At 36.8% G+C, this 17,488-nt stretch overlaps 1 protein-coding gene across 35 annotated transcripts in view; it reads left to right on the top strand.

Moving 5' to 3' along the window:
* The window catches only part of LOC143681453 (uncharacterized), a 241,337-nt gene that overhangs the window by 69,913 nt on the left and 153,936 nt on the right, over window positions 1–17,488 (top strand). For 34 of the 35 annotated variants that reach the window (XR_013174631.1, XR_013174629.1, XR_013174630.1 and 31 more), the window contains one exon: window positions 10,199–10,260. Coding sequence is in view for 4 of the 35 variants with exons in the window: in XM_077158511.1 (XP_077014626.1) it covers window positions 10,209–10,260 (52 nt within the window). In the remaining 31 variants the exon portion in view is untranslated. Of the gene's footprint in view, window positions 1–10,198; window positions 10,291–17,488 lie in introns of all 35 variants that reach the window. The other variant, XR_013174627.1, reaches the window with a different exon arrangement.

Consider the following 17,488-nt stretch of genomic DNA (forward strand, 5'->3'; position numbering starts at 1 on the left):
TCAATAATTATCTTTTGAAAGAACTCAACTCATGCTTAATAAAAATAAATAAATTTACTTTCCTTTTTCTTCTTGAAGGAAAAATTGTTATACATTGAAATTTCCTGGGAAATTTTGGCCAATATCAATGTGAACCATGATTGATTCTCAAAAATAAATGTTATGATAATCTGATGCCGGATGTAATTTCGGCCCCGTTCCTCTAGCTCTCTGCCTAGCAACATATTCAAGTCATTCCATTGAGCCTTCTGCTTTCACCTCACCCAATCCCTCACTGCCACCCCTGGCCTCTTCACCAGTCACGTAGCTCCCCTAGCCCCCACCTAGCGCTAGCCCCCACCTAGCGACTTCTGACCTCACATCACACCACTCTCTTCTCACTCTCTGATTGGCCAACCTGCATTACAACACCCATCCTATTCACCAATCATAATATCCCCCCGCTTCTCTCCCCATTGCCGCCACACCACTATATAAGCTTGTGTACTTCCGCTAATAAACGTTCGATGTGCACCTCTACTCGTTCCCGCGACTGTTTCTTTACCGTCGCGCGCCCTCCAGACCTTCGAGCCCCGGGGGCTGCAAGGTGGATCACGACCACCCCAGCCCCCCCACTCGCCGGGAGGAAGACCCCAAGCGGGAAAGCGAGAAAGCTGCCCCGCAATCTGAAGAAGTGAAATTCAGGAGATTGAAAATCAGTGATTATCAGGATGAGAAGACATGACTACAAAAATCTTTTCTACTATTGGCTTGAAAATTTTAGCAATAAAAATATATTTCCTGTTAAAATACAAATTATTCTGTACAAGTTAGATATTAAAGTGAAAAAAAAAGCATATTTTAATACTCTAGCATGGATTTGTTTCTCAAATTAAGAAGCCAAAGTGTCAAAAAATGTGGTTAAGTGAACAGTCTTCAGTCAGATAAGAGAGAATTAGTACAAATTGCAGTGAGAGGGATCTAAGTTGGTACTTTGCCTTGTTACTCTTCATGCAGGTTTTTTTTCTATTTTAACACAGGATCAAGCTTTTAAATTAAAGAGATGAAACGCTTATTGGGAGGGATTTTTTACTTTACCCAATAGAAGAAAGAGTTATCTGGGGGGACATCCCCTTAAGCTCATACTGAGAAGGCAGCTCTTTACTGCTGTTATGAGAAGGTGATTATAAGCTTGAGATTGATTATCCTCTGTAGATTGTAAACAGCCTCTGAAGGCAGTTCCCAAAAATTAGTTCAAAGTTGAACTAGGTAGTCAGCCTCCTAAAGTAAATACTCCGAAGCACTTCGAAGCACATCCCGACCATTTTGTACATGCTCTGATATATCTGTGAAAAGAAAAAACAAAAGGTCCCATTGATGTATTTCTCCCCAGAACTGCCACGTGAGAACAATGAATAGGCAGAACATGGCTTTGAAGAGGAAAACACCAAAACTCTGAGAATGGTTCTCACACTTGTTTGACTTAGTCTCAGGGGCTCTCTAAATCTCAGTTTTCATATATTCAAATTAGAGTAATTATATGCATTGTGTGGGGGCTGTTTTAAGATTTCTTAAAAACCACTACATGAGATAACAAGTGGTTGTAACACTTAATATTTAAGGAACCCATGAATGACATCTACAGTGCCTTGCTTGGAATGGGCAAGCAATGACTACACTATTAATATATGTCAGGCCCACCCAGACTGATTGCTGGGTCCCTCCGAATAGGCATATCTCAGAAAAATACATTAAAGGAATTATTTTTCATTCATGTTGTCTTGGAATGAAATTCAGTATCAAGGAGGACTAGATCCTTATTCAATGGAATCCCTCCTCAATCCCTTCTGCCTTATTTGGATATTCAATGCTCATTGATATTTTTCCTTAATGTGGTAACATTAATGCCATTTTTATTTGCTGAATTTGTTTTTTTTTTCATTATTTTTCTTTAAAAGAAACACGTATAATTCCACGTTGCCATAATTAAGAACCATAGGATATGTCCAAGGACAATGAGTGAAATCATCATTAACATTCCAATATTAAAATCCCATTAGCTATTTTTATTTGATGTAAGGGGTTCTTGCTTAATTACCCTCAAAAGGTATATCATAGGTAATGATTAAGTATCATTGATGGAAAATATGGCACTTTTTAGGTGGTTTATTTTTTATCAAACAATTTGGTTGCTTTGCTGTATTATCTTCCCATTGCCATCTGCCCTCAGCATAGCTTAGATCCATCTTTAATAGCATTCCATTTCCAGGCTTCCTCAGTACTTTTGAAATAAAAAATTTCTCCTTTTCTCCTTCTCCTTTTCTTATTGAGAAGGATTATCTGGATAAGTCCCATAGCAATGGTCTCCTGCCCTCCAGTGGTCCCATGTCTTATGCTCCAGGAGAAACTGGGATGAGACAAATCTGGAAGGAAGGAAGGAAAAAAGAAAGGTTAGTACTTCCTGCTAATGGTACTGCATTAGCATGAGCTGCTCCGCCTGAGGCCTTGCTGGTCCCCTCTGGGGTAAAGCCTCTGACATTAGCTCCTAGTACAGGTCAGCATGGTTTGTCCAGGTTGGTCGTTACAACAGTGTTGTGCTGAACCAAAGGTGCTACTTCTTGGTGCCAGGTCTTGCCTTTTTAGCCGAGAGTTATAGTACTCAAATGGGTTGCCACTTTCCAGTTCTGGTTATTCATCCCAGAGATAAGGCTCCTTTCAACCGATGGAATATGAAGAGTTGACTCTCTCTTTTCTGATGGTTGAGTTCTATTGCCTAGACTTTAGAAACCCCAAGTTTATTTATTCTTCCTTGGCACTGGAAGCTAGTGGGGTGGGAGTGCTTGCTGCCACTCCATAAGGCGGTTGAAAATTTTTTTTTCCTCCTTGCTAAAGCAGAGATGGGAGTACAAATTAAATCTCTGGTGTATCATCCTATTACAATTAATTGAATTTCATCTCATTAGAGTTTCAACAGCTTATTTGAAAGTCAGCTGAAGAGTTCAGTCAGATAGATGTTCATTGCCTGAGAGGCTCAAGTTAACCTTTCCTATCTGAAAATTGTATGATGAAATCCTCAGGATTGATAAATTTATACTCCCTTTAATACAGTACCTACTTTATGACAGACAATACATTTATACCTATCTCAATGACAGCTCTTCTGCTACTCTCCCCACCTCTAACTCCCACCCCAATCCCACCATCAGCTTTATCTTCTTGTGGCTCTGTCTACTTTTCAGAGCCTGATAAGCTCTAGCTCATTGCTTATGGTAAAACAGTTTTCCAGAGACAAATACAAATTTCATTTATGGTCAGTCCTCCAGCTTTCTTCTTTCCTTCCTTTCTTCCTTCCTTCCTCCCTCCCTCCCTCCCTCCCTCCCTCCCTTCCTTCCTTCCTTCCTTCCTTCCTTCCATCTTTCCTTCCCTCCTTCCTTCCTTCCTTCCTTCCTTCCTTCCTTCCTTCCTTCCTTCCTTCCTTCCTTCCTTCCTCCCTCCCTCCCTCCCTCCCTCCCTCCCTTTCATTTCTTGTTCTGCACTCACAATAACTTATTGTTTCAAGGTTGCTTTATAGTGCAAATCTCTATGCAAACATTTCAAGATTATGCAATTAGTACAAATAATCTAGTTGAGTTGATAATCTGATGAACAGATGCCTTCTACCCAGGACTAAATTCACATATTTATAAACAATGATGATGTTGTTTCAGCTTACTTCTCTGGAGTTTTTCTTTGATATCACATATAAGATACATCCTAACTTTAGAAATATTAAAAATATGGAAAATGCAATTAGAATAGAGAAATATGGTCACTATAAAATGGGTAAAGTCTTATCTCTCCCCAATTCAAAATCTTACTTGGGTTTTATCACTAGGGTGAGTGAAAGAGGCTCTACCTTTAGAGGCCTGTTGCAAAAGTCAGAAGCCTGAAAGACAAATTTAGTTTCTCCCTTTCTCTTGCTCCTCAAAGCTAGTCCATCAGCAAGTCCTTTCTTTCCACCTCAAAAATACACTCAAATTCTGTCTGCTTAACTCCACCTCTCTGCTGCTACCATATTCCAAGTCAACACCATTTCTTCCTTGAGCAAATGCAGTGTCTTTCTGTCTCCCTGCCTTCTTTGATTTGTGTTTCCTCTCCATTCTCCATACCACAAGGATAATGTTTAATACATGAGATAACATCACTTTCCTGCTAAAACCCCATTAATGAATCCCAACTGCAAATCAGATAAAATCCAAACTCTTTACATGACCTTATGGCTCTCCAGGTAGGTCTATAACTTCTCCAAACTCATCTTAACTCCTCTCTCCACTTCTTCCCCCCGCCGCCCATCGTACGTTAGGTACAGTGGCCTCCTTTCCTGTCCTCGTACCTGCCAAGCTCCTCCTTGCACCTACCCCCACCCGCAATACCACCACTGTCTTCTCTTTGCTGGCTCATCACTTTCAATGTCTTGGTTTAAATGTCAACTTCTCAGGGAAGCTTTCATGCCTGTCATGCCCAAATAAGTTTCCCCTCTCCATTTCCCATCTCTGCCACCTAAATTTCTTATATAACACTGTTTCCTTTGTAACACGTATGTGAAATTTTTATGCATGTATTTCCTCTATAAGAGGAAGCAGCATGTTTATTTTGTCACTAACAAAACTGGCACACAGTAGTGATTCATAATTATCCAGGGATGAAGCAATAAAAGGAACAGAACAGAGAAGACTGTGTCAGCAAACATAGCCCTGGGCTCTGGCCTAAGGGAAGAAGGTTATCCAGTAGGACAATATTTCATAATGGAAAGAATATTAGGTGAGGAGTGAGGGGTCTGACTTCAGGTCTTGTCTCTGACACTTAATAGCTGAGTAACTTGAGTGACTACTTAATTATCCCCATGATTCTGTTATTTTATTTTCACAAAGGGAATAATAATGCCTACTCAACTCATTGACTTGCAAAGATGCAAGACTGATGGAAGAGAAACTGCCACACAAAGTTAAGACATTATTCAGATGTTGAGGCAGGGAACTAGTTATAGAAAATGTTTCAAGGTAGGCACTTTGTCATAGGAGTGACAACAAAAGGCCAAGCACTAGACCTGGGCAAAGTACCAGATTCAAACTGGCCACAGAGTAGGACTGACTATGGGTTTCCAGAGCAACCAAGTTAAGGATCCTTAGTTTTCCAACATCAGAGTCAGAGTTTGTCCTGCAGTTTTGTCGAGTATGATGATGTCCGTGGGGGTCCTGGAGGGCTGTAGGTTCTAGAAAGCCTCAAAGGAGGAGATTCCACAGACTTCATCTTATTTCTTCTTCTCTGAATCTGTCTTTCACGGTATGAATTTCTACTGTAAAGGAAGGAGCAGCAACTCATTCACAATGTAAATAACTAAATAGAATAATTTTTGCCTTGTCTCAGGCTATGACAGTCTTATACTAAATAAATGAGACTTTGTAAAATTTCAGGCATTGCCTAGAGATTTGGGGAGGCATTTGGAAATGCTTTTCTGTGAGTGTTTCATCCTATATAGGTTTGCATTTGTGGCAAAATGGTTCCCTGCCCTATGGAATTTACATAACCCCTTTCAAAGTGTACAGTATGTGGGAAGTGCTTCCTCACCACAATTACATGTCCGGGTCCCCTTGTCTCTAGGTAAGGCTCATGTGTAATGAATGACACAGCCAGGCTAAGACATCTGATCAGTGGTGTGTGCCTAGTTCACACCTCCTTTCTCCTCCTACCACTGAATGCAGAAGATGACAAAGTTCTCAGGAATGGCAGAGCCAGAGAATGGAAGGACTCTGGGTCCTGCACTCTCTATGTGGAGGAAAGATATCTGTTTTCCTAGACCACCAGCTCTGGACTGTTAGAAGAATGAGAAATTGATTTAAGTCCCTGAATTTTAGGGTTTATCTGTTATAACAGCTAGTGTTTTAGTTGATACAGGAAGCACTTTGTTGGATTAAAATTAAACACAGAAATCAATACACGTTAAAATTCAAATAGGAAGTCCTCTAATCATGTAATATCTAAGCATATTATGCCCTATGAGTTATTGCTGCCCAAACAAGAGTCAACTCAAGTTATATACTCTAAATATCAGAGCTAGAAGTTAATACGCACCAAAGATCATAATAACCATCGGTATTAGCAGAATGAATTTTCCTAATATGTAAATCAGTTTGGAGACTTTTATTTTTCTCCATCTTCTAAGAAGAGAACCAAACTGCCAAAATTGAATTATGAAAACCTGTAAAGCCAGTAGAAGGCTGCCATCGTTGTAGCCATCCGACAATGATGATTTATTTATTTATTTATTTATTTTGGCATTGCATCTTCCTGTCTTTTTAAATCTTCGTCTGGGTTATTGTTTCTATTATTACTTTGAGAGTAAGCCAGAAGTTGGTAAAGGTCTATGTTTTTCCAAGTCACGGAAACAGCTGACATCCTGTCTCTCTCTATTAATGAGTAATAGGCAGGTGGATATTTACTGGGGCTCGCGCTGAATTATGACAAGACTGGTCATGAACCAGGCCAGGAAGCTTGTCTACTGTGTGGGGAAGGGTGGCTCACCAGAACAACTCCTGATTTTCTCAGCAAGTGAGGACAAGTTCGTTTTTTTGCTGGCTCTGTCTAAATAGTCCAAACAGTTGCTTTTGTAAAGGCCATTGCAATTATTCTCTCTGCTAATGTTTGTTCTGTAGAAAAGCTCAGTTAGGCCCTTTCCAGGTAAAGATAAATCATGCAGAGTTTCAAAAAATTTCTGAGGATTAGCAAAGGCATTAGAATTCAGCATTCCTGAGAACTCTACATGCTATTGAGGCCTGGCAAGATGTTGGTTTTTTCACTTAGAAGTTACACTAATAATTTCAGAGCAAAAGAAAGTATCTTCTTGGGTACCCACAGGAGTAACGCAGCTTCTTAAATTGTAGCCTGTCTAAAAGCTGTGTGCGGTAACCCTAGTTAAAAAACTTCTAGGATTTACAGGCATTATCTCATTTATTTTTTCATCAAGTGCTTCAGTGACCAAGTGAGAAGTATCATCCTATTAGAAAGGTGACAGGGGCAAAGTATGTGGCTGAAGGTATAACTCAATGTTTCCTTTAACTTTTCTGTGGCTGATCTCACTACCCAAGAGAACTTTGTAAATTGGAGCCAGGCATTATACTTGTACTTTACTCTTTTAGCCACTCTCAGAATATTATCCTGCTTCATATATGCCCCCTATATATTTGCAAATAAATCAATGACTGAATGAAGGCATGAATGAATTAGGTGAAATTCTAAATGACTGAGTGACTTTAGAGCATGTATTCTTATTGAGAGCTCTTCTCTCCTTTACATTAAGCAAGAACAGATTATGCAACTCCCGTATGATTATTCCAGGAGATTTCTGCAATAGGGTCAACCTTGCTTTCAAATATTTATTTTGTTCACTATCAGTCTATCATATTTAATAAATAATAGCAAAAATCCTTTGTGATGTAAGTTGAGACCTCAATTAATCCCATAACCCCCCATAACTATGCCTAGTACACATACATACAAAAACGTGAAAATGGTTGTGTATTAAATAATACAGCAACAAGAACCATTGTAATATCTTGATAAATAAAGAAAAATGAATTGCACAGGAGACGAGGGAAAACAGGAATAAAATCTAGGCTGCATACATTTCTTCTAACACAATGGCCTAATTGTCAGAGCACTAATTTTAAACCCACTTGTTTATATATAGAAGAACAGAGGGGGGTGACTATAGGGAAATGGAGCAATTTATAATTTTCAGCTTGGTTATTGGATGGAATGCTTCAGAAAAGGGGTAGCTGATATAAAGCAAAAAACATAGGCTTTAGCCCCTTTCAGACTCGTATTTATATATCTGTACCCTCACTGGTTCTGTAAGTTTAGATGTCAGCTCTCATTGCTGCACTGTAGTATACAGATATGTACTTCTACCATTTTTTAAGGTACAGTTATATTTACTATTATTTTACTGGACTTAATTAAAATTAGTTTAACTAGTCATCTGAAAGTAAAATAACATCAAAAAAGAATTATCTTAGAGTGAACAATGTTTTTCCTTGTTTAATGATTTTTTTAAAGACTCACACACCAACCACCATTATCATGTGTTTTACTTCATGTATAAAAGATTTAAAAATATCAGATGAAATATGTATGTATGTTTTTTAACAAAAAATGACATATATCCACTATGCAATAAATCATGCAAAATATTACCAGTTGGGGATATTGTGATTATTGAATCTTTGACAGTCATGAGCTCATTATCACAACTTTGAACCAAAGCCTAGTGGATGGAGCTGGCAAAGTAATATGAAGCAGTAATCTTTAAGTTAGAGAGTGGATCTATTCAGGATTATTAATATGAGGTAATTTAATTTGCATGACTTCTATAAATTTGGCAATAAATGCATATAATCTATAAATTTATACATCCCTATAAATCTACTGGCAATAGAGATCACTGCTGTCCACAGTAGTTGTAAATTTCTCATGAGAAGATTTTGTATAATAAACAAAGGGTGCTTTATATTGAGTTGGCATGCCAAAACCAGATTTCTTACTTCTAAAGCTTCTTAGTCGTTGGTAATTTTACTAATGTTTAAGTAGAACTGTGGGGAAAAATGAGATTTAGCTCAGTATCTCCTAACCTTATTTACTAATTGAAAGTTACTTATTTTTAGAAAATTTTTCAATGGAAAATTTAAAGCATATTTAGAAGTAGAACAGTTTAATGAACCTCCATGTATACATCATTAAGCTCCAAAAACCATTAATTCTGGGCATTTCTTGCATCATCTATTCCTTCATCAATTCTCCCTGATCTTATTATTATTTTGGAACAGTTTGAGATCTACAGAAAAATTAGGGGATAATACAGTGGGTTCCCATTTATTTGGGACCCAAGGTATCCTATTATTACAATTTATATTAGCATGAAACATTTTTTACAAATAATGAAGCAGTATTGTTACATTATTATTAACTAAAACCCATATTTATTTTGATTTCCTTAATTTTCACCTACTGTCCTCTTTCTGTTCCAATATATCACATTGTAGTTAGTCATCACCGTTCCTTTTAGCAGTGGCAGTTTCTTTGACTTTCCTTGTTTTTGATAACCTAACAGTTTTGAGGAGTACTGGTACTCCTGGTACAAATATTTTTGTAGGGTTGCCACTATTGGAATTTGCCTGATGTTTTTCTCAGGATAAGAAATCACTTATGGGTTATGGGAAGAAAGAACACAGGGAGAAAGTATGATTTCCGTCACATCATATCAAGGGTACATACTAGCAACATGATTTATGACTATCGATGTGGGCCTTAATCACTTGTCTGAAATAGGTGTTTTTAGGTTTCCACACTGTAAAGTTACTTTTTCCATATTGTACATTTTGGAAGGAAGTCACTATGTCCAGTCTACACCAAAAAAGTGGGGATTTATAATCCATCTCCTTGAGAGTTGAGTACCTACATAAATTATTTGGAATCTTCTGTATGGAAAACTTGTCTCTTTTCCCCGATTTATTAATTTATTCATTATTTACTTATAATCATGTTATTTTGAAACAAATTCCAGACATCATGTCTTTTCCTTTATAAATGTTTCAATTTGTGTCTTTAAACAATTAGGATTCTTTGTTTTAACATAATCACAATACTTTATCACATCTGAAAATTAAGAGTAGCTCTTTTTTATGTCAGCAAGTATACATTCTGATTTCCACGTTTTCCATAAATATCATTTTTTACAGTTAGAATCAAAACCAAATAAGGTTTATACATGTGTTGTTTGATATGTCTGTTAAATCCCTTTTAATTTATAGGTTTCTCTCAATCTCTTTTTATGTGTAATTAATTTATTGGAAGATGGCATAGATTAGGAAAATCTTATATTTTCACAAACTTTCATTCCTTTATCTATCCAAAAGGTATATTTTTTATTTGGAATGTGAGTGTACTGAAAAAATTAAATTAAATTATATTCCAAAATCAGAGTTTAATACCTATTAATTCAGTAAATACCTGTGGAGCATCTACTCTGTACCAAGTTCTAAGCCTGGGACTGGGAATATAATAATGAAAAAGAATGGAAGATGAATAAGAGAATCATGTTAAAACCATTCTCATTTTACCTCCCTTCCTTTGTTTCAACATAAATGATGAAAGCAAATATTTAATTGGGACTTTTTTGTTCCAGGCATCGGTCAATGTCATCTCAGTGTACAGATGGTCAGATGATGTGCCCAAGACCATTAACTGGTATGTAGTCCTGATGTGACTTAATCTCAGGTAATGTAGCACCAGAGTCTATGCTCTTAACGAGGGGTCAGCAAACATGTCTGCAAAAGGCAAGATAATAAATATGTTAGGCTCTTTGGAGCACATATGACCTCTGTCTCACATTCTTCTTCTTCTTTTTTTTTTTTTTAACAATGCTTTAAAAATGCAAAATGCAGTCTTAGCTTGTGGGTCATATAAAAATATGCCACAAGCTGGATTTGGCCCAGCTGCATTGGCCCATTTACAACCCCTGCTAACCATTGCACTCTACTGCCTCTTTTCAAGTAATGAACACAGAGAGATCAGGATGGCCTCAGATACTCACCATCCTATAGGGCTTAATTTCTGTTGTGACCCATTTCTTCTTTTCATCATCCTTAAAAGCATGCAACTGTAAGCCTCAATTCCTCGTTTCTCTACCTGATACTCTCTCTTCAGGTCATACAGCTCATTGACCCCAAATCTCAGGAAACCTGAATTTTTTGTGTGTTCACAGCTCTACTGTGGGGTCTTCCTTATTGTTTAGGCAACAAGGGTGTTTGTGTAAGAGGATGTGGGTGTGTAAGATGCCTTCTAATGCAGAAAGATACCCAGACAACTCATTATCTTAATTTAAGAATGACCTCCTCTTATGGTTTGTGAATAAGAATGACTAGACACTGTCAAGGGTCTGGTCATGGTTTTAGCTACTCCACTAAAAGTTTGTCAGCACATGGTTTTTTTCTGGTTTGTACCTCTGAAAATCATGAGCTAGGCTAAGATGTTATGGGGAAAATCAGAGGCTGAATGGGACTTCACTTGAAATTTGTTATCTCTAGTCACATTTATTGGGCACTTAATCTGTGCATGGGCAGTGCTAAGCAAGTCACACGCATTATCTCACCTCACTTAACCTCATACTGAATGAGGCTTGTTAGCATTATTATTTTATAGGTGAGGAAACTGAGGCATAAATGAGTTAAACAACTTATTAAAGTCAAAGAACTAGTAAGATTGGTACTCAAAATCAAATATGTCTAATTGTGAAGCTCCAACAAAAGTTTTGAGTACCTACTAGCAAAGCATATATTGTGCTGGAGATACAGGGAGACCAAATTTCAGGCCTTAAGTAGGAAGGTACTTCTTGTGATGTCCCTTTCTTTCTTTCTTTCTTGCAGATCACTGCCCCCACCTTTCATGTATCCTTTCCCCTACCGTTCATTTCCATTTATGACACAAATATTCCATACCCATGTAAATTCATACATGCATCTGCTATTTTCTTTCTTTACATTTTCCACCAACAGTAGAGAGAAAATGTATGGCATCATGATTAACATGGACATCTTAACAATATGTCCACATGTCGTCTCAAGAGGCCCATGATTTGCATTGATCTATTGGAACTTTGATTTCTTAGTATACACTTGACAGTTATAGCTTAGGGAAACAGAGAAAGTTTATACTTAAAAATATTTCCAGAGATGAGAATTTATTAAATATGTTGTAGTTAGGATGTTTGTAATATGTTAACTTCTGTACTGTGACCAAGAAATTGGAATTTAAGGGATGATTTTTGATTACCGAATTATTGTGTAGATGTTCCTTTTTACTTTATGGTATATTAGAGCAGACAGAGGGAAATACCTGAAAACTTTGAATTGCAATCAAGCAGCCTTGATTTCTGATAATGACTGTATAGTCTTTATTTTGTACCTTTGTGATTGTAAAAACCTTGTGTCTAACCTTCACTTGTACCCATTTGTCCAGTTTTTCTACTTTAGAGCTTGTGATCACTAAAGTCAACTCCTAATGTTTATTAATGAAGGAAGGGTCCTGGGTCAGTTCAGAACTAACTCACCCCAAGTCCAAAGTGATCTTGATAATCGAAACTGTATCTAACCAAAATGGGCCTGACACCCGCAGTAGCTTAGACTTTAGTCTATAAGTCACCTATGCCTCATTATAACATTAAAAATCACACCCATCATCATAAGCGTGCCATTTTCTTACATACATTCTGTGACTAAGTAATATACCTGCGCATGCTCAATAATTAAATCACCCCTAATTAAATCATTTGGGGCCACTGTACTTATTATCCTAAGACCTGCCCATCTTTTAATGCTATAAAACTATCAGAATTACTGCAATTCAGGGCGACAGATTTTGGGGCCTATAGGCTATCTGATCTCCTGCTACTGTGCCTAGTATTAAACTTTTTCTCTGTGTGAAACCCCCGGGTCTCAGGAATTGGTCATTGAATGCACTAAGCAAGAATCTGCCACCTTTGTCCAGTAACACCACTGTCCAATTCATTCCCTATTTCACATCTCCACTGATGCTAGAATATACTTTTCAAATTTGTAGAAGCAGAATCTGTGATTTTACAGTCACAAAAATAGAAGCATGCTAAGACTTTAAAAATGTGAACCACACTCAGCTATCAACTTTAATCAGATTCAATCATTTCCTAGCTCCTAATGTAAGTGTGTGGTCCTGGAATTTACATCATTCAAAGATTCATGTACCATAAACTCTCATTAGACAATTGGGCTTATAATATGTTTTTCATAATCAGACAGCCTGAGTTTAAATTATCGCTCTACTACCTTCAAGCAGGTGATTTAGGCAATCTGTTTCTATTTCCTCTTCTAAAAAATGGGGGTAATACTATCTCATAGAGTTGTGAAGAAGCTAATAAAAAGCACTTGTTAGTATCTGTCACAAAGAAGTGATAAAAAACTGTTATTCATTATTAAAATTGTTTAAAATAATATCAAGTTATTAAAATGTACAATCCATATTATAATTTGAAATGTGTGAATTGAGTTTGGTCTAGTTTTTTTTGTTTTATGATTGCTCATTCATTTTTGAAAAATTTATTCATGCTTTTACGCAGCTTTTGCAATGTTTTTCCACTGTGCATGGTGTTGTGGAAAAAAGAAAAGGATAAGCTTGTTTTTGTCTTTAAGCAAACGATAGTTTTCTTGGAAGATTTATGATGTGGGATGAATTGTGTCCTCCAAAAAGAAATGTTGAAGTCCTAACCCCCAGTATCTCAGAACGTGACCTTATTTGAAAATGGATTTTTTGCAGTTATAATTTGTTATAGTGAGGTCATAGTGGTGTAGGGTGGGCCCTTAGTCCAATAGGACTTGCGGCCTCATGAGAAGGGGAAAAGAGTTAACAGAAACAGAAATATGGAAATAGAGAATGCCATGTGAAGTCAAAGGCCGAGACTTGAGCAATGCAGCTAAAAGCCATGGCACACGAAGAATTGTTAGCATCTGCCAGAAGTAGGAAGAGGCAAGGAAGATCTCCTTCTCTATAGTCTTGAGAGAAGCACGATTCTGTGGATACTTTGATTTTGGACTTCTAGCCTTTGTAACTATGAAGGAATAAATCTTTGTTGTTTTAAGCCACCCAGTTTGTGGTACTTGGCTATGCAGCCCTAGGAAAATAATACAACTAGATATATACATAGCAAACATTTACACAGAAATAAGACTGTCTGTGCACTGCTGCTTCTCAAGCTTAAATGTGCCTGGGAATCACCTGAGGATTTTATTGAATTGTAACTTCTAATTCTGTGGTCTGGGGTGGGGCCTGAGAGTCTGCATTTCTAAGAAGCTTCCGACTCTGCAGCTGGCCCACAGAGCACACTATGAGTGGCACAGTAAGCACTGGAGCATTTCAAAGAAGGAAGAGATTAAAGTTGACTCTGCCTTGCCTATGATATTAACAAAAGCAAGCAAACAAAATATGTGCTTTCAAATTTTTAAACATCATTTTGTAAGCAGAGGTTTAATTTCTTTTCACAGTAATGAAAATTATACTCTACTGGGAAGACCAGGGTAATGTTTGCAACTCATTCACAGTAAGCTCATAAGGACTGAGGCATACAGTGGTCTTATTTGCTATTTCCTTTTTCTAGAGTTCTATTTTTACTTCAAATGTCTATCTGCTAATTCTATTATGCATGTTTTTGCTGTGTCACTTCAAATATTTACTTGAAAGAGGTGGGATATAAACGAATGCATTCAATTCACTTGTTTTAGCCAGACAACACTGGTTTAAAAACTAATTTGAAGGCTTTCAAATTAAAAGTTAAATCCAAGTGAAATGGGAATATATTAAGTAATTCTAACGTACAGCATCTTTTATCAGTTAAGCCAGAAGCTCTTTCTGTTTTTTTTATGCAAAAAGAAAAGCTGTTTTAAACCATGTTTTAAACACAATTTCCATATATACCCATTTAGGTATTATGAAGATCTATAAGCTATGATAATGTTTTTAGAAATGAGAATAGTAAGAACTAGAATCTTAGATGGAGGATACTGCTAAGTCATATTTTCAGACTCAAGTGTTGGATTATAGGTGAAGTTTGTCAAGATGGTGGTGGATACAAAGGAGAGTGACTTTGGCGGATCTCTCTTACTGTACAAATATCTCTGTCCTATTCATTTTTATCTTGAGTTGCTATTATTTCTGCTTTTGTCATACTTTACTTTCATCTAGCATATCAGGGATTGAAATTCTCGTTCCTCTAATTAAGTCTGACATGAAGCTGTCAATCTTATCTCCAAGGCCTTTATTGAAATGTTCCAGATGTGTGGGCAGAGTCTAGGATTTATTCTTTTCTTTTTTTTTAAATTTTTATTAGAGAAATTTTGGGTTTACAGAACAAGCATGCATAAAATACAGGATTCGCATGCACCTCCCACCACCAACACTTACATTGGCAAGGAAAATTTGTTACAATTGATGATAGCACTTTTTGGGATAATTCTGCTTTTTGATAGTAATTACATATGTTACAATTGATGAAAGATTATTACAGAAGTACTATTAACTATTGTTCATGGTTAAGTAGGGGTTTCCCTTACATATTTCCAGCCTATTTTTTTTTCATGCATGTCTTTATTTTATTACTCATCTATCCATACAGTTGATAAAGGGGGTGTCAGTCCAAGGTTTTTACAATCACATGGTCACAGGATGAAGGTTACTATATAGTTAAACAATCATTTAGGATTGGTTCTTAAATGGTCATTACATCTTCTCTTTCCCCAAACTCCAAGGCTCTCCACCAAAGTCATGCATATGATGGTATTTCAAGGCATTTTCTATTTTTTTTTTCCACTCAGCCTTTTATCTTCCTCCTTCAAAAAGTGGCCAGCATAGTATGGCATTTTCTTTTATCAGCAGTGTGCATGTCTCCAGTTCCCAGGGGAGCGCACATGGCAATCTCTCTCAAAGAGTTTTACAACTTCAACTCACCAGTCTACGCTTTCACAAATTGAATTTATGAATACAATTGCAAATCTCATTTCCATCTTCACATAGGTCAAAAATAAATTGTAAATATTTTGGAGGGAGGGTCAGTATCATAAAAACCTGGTCATGTGCCTATCTTTTCACTTATTTGTAAATGATCTTTCAAAATTCAAGCTCAACGGAGAGCTCCCTTTAAAGCGTATACATTTCTTTACATGTCTTTCACCCCTCTGTCCTGTTCCATTGTCTCAGATTAATGGGCCTTGTCAAATATCGGCCTGTCCCATTGTTCTTTTTTTCTTCAGTTTATATCATAAGATCAAGATGATGTGGCTTTTCTATCCCGGTCTCTATTTACTTTTATAACAGCCCTTTGTTCTTTCTTATAAGGTCACAATTAGATCCAGAAACTGTTGCTCCAATATCCTTCCTCTACTTCTGAGTGATAAAAGGTCATGAAGAATGTGCAAAGGCTTTAGAAGCTATTCTTCATTAAGTCAAATGGACAACCGACAAATGTTTTATTAGTTGTGTCCTTTTATCGCTTTTTACATTGTATTTACAGCAACTCACCTATACCAGTCTTCTACTTGACTGTGTACATCTTGAGGGCAGGAAGTGGATATTATTTGTTTTCTATCTCCATCTACAGTACAGTGACTGGTACACCATGGCAACGTAATCCATTGCTGTAGAATGGTTGAAAAATCTGTGCTTACAAAAGCCTCTTTATTTTTTAGTTCAAGTTATAAAATAAAATGATGGTAGATATTTTCCTAAGTTTTTAAAATATACTTTTTATTTAAAAAAAATGAATTACCTGCATCACATGAGGGAGATAATAGCTAACGTGGGCAGTTGGTACTTCTCAGGCATAGGATAGGACCTGAGATACTGCATTCCTAACAAAACATCCAAGTGACACAAAGTGTGGTCTCAGTGGCAAAATCCTAGGGAGTTTAGATTTTCTCTACTTTCAAATCGTAATTACGATTGGCTTTGCCTGGTAATTATTTTCACTTTTTTATTTCTTGCCTGGTAATTATTTTTAACTTAAATATTTTTCAGTTACCAAGATCTGTTAGAAAACATTCAGACATCACAGAAATACAAAATGTAAGAGGCAAAATTTCTCAATAACCTTTTCTCAGAAAGAGCGGCTATGAACAATTCAGTGTATATCTTTCCAATTATTTTCTATATACTTACTACTATATTTTTCTGGAAATGAATTTGTATAGAGCATTCTGCACTTGTTTTTTCCCCTTTCCCAATGTAGTTGGGCTTTCTTCCCATATAAGACATCTAGATCTTTCATTCTACTTAAAGGATAGTCAGTATACCCCTTAGGTGTTATCTAGACATTATTAAGAAGATATTTATGTAAATAAAGCTTTTTAATAAAAACAACAACAGCATTTTTTTTTGGCAGGAGTCAATGCTATATAAATAAATAGTTTAAAATTAAATGATATTAACTCTCATTCAAATCATGCTGTCATGACACTTCTAAAGGAATGTCTAGGCAGATAAACTTGACACTCCAGTGGGGTTAAAACAGGAGAAATGGCAACCTTCTCGGGCTTCCCTGGATGCCTGGGTCTGGCTGTGGAAGTTGGAAGGACAACTGAGTTGAGTTTGCAGACTACAGCATTTTATTCAGGACACCAAAGTTTTGCTGCAGCGAAGGAAGCCAGAATGGAAGCAGCTGAGGTGTTCTAGGGATGAGGAAGGATTTTTATAGACATAGAAAGGGAATGAGCTTGATTCCTACTGATTGGACCAGGTTTGTCCATCTTATAGGGGTGGGTTTAGGATGGGTGAGCTTTATTTTGTATTGGGTCAAAGGTAACAAACCACAGGCTTGATTGGCTGTCTGGGTCAACTGCCTTGGTGGCGATTTCAAATTTCAAAAGATGAAGAAGAAACTTAAAAGGGCATTAAAAAA

This window comes from Tamandua tetradactyla, chromosome 4 (assembly GCF_023851605.1).
Source record: "Tamandua tetradactyla isolate mTamTet1 chromosome 4, mTamTet1.pri, whole genome shotgun sequence".
NCBI lineage: Eukaryota > Metazoa > Chordata > Mammalia > Pilosa > Myrmecophagidae > Tamandua > Tamandua tetradactyla.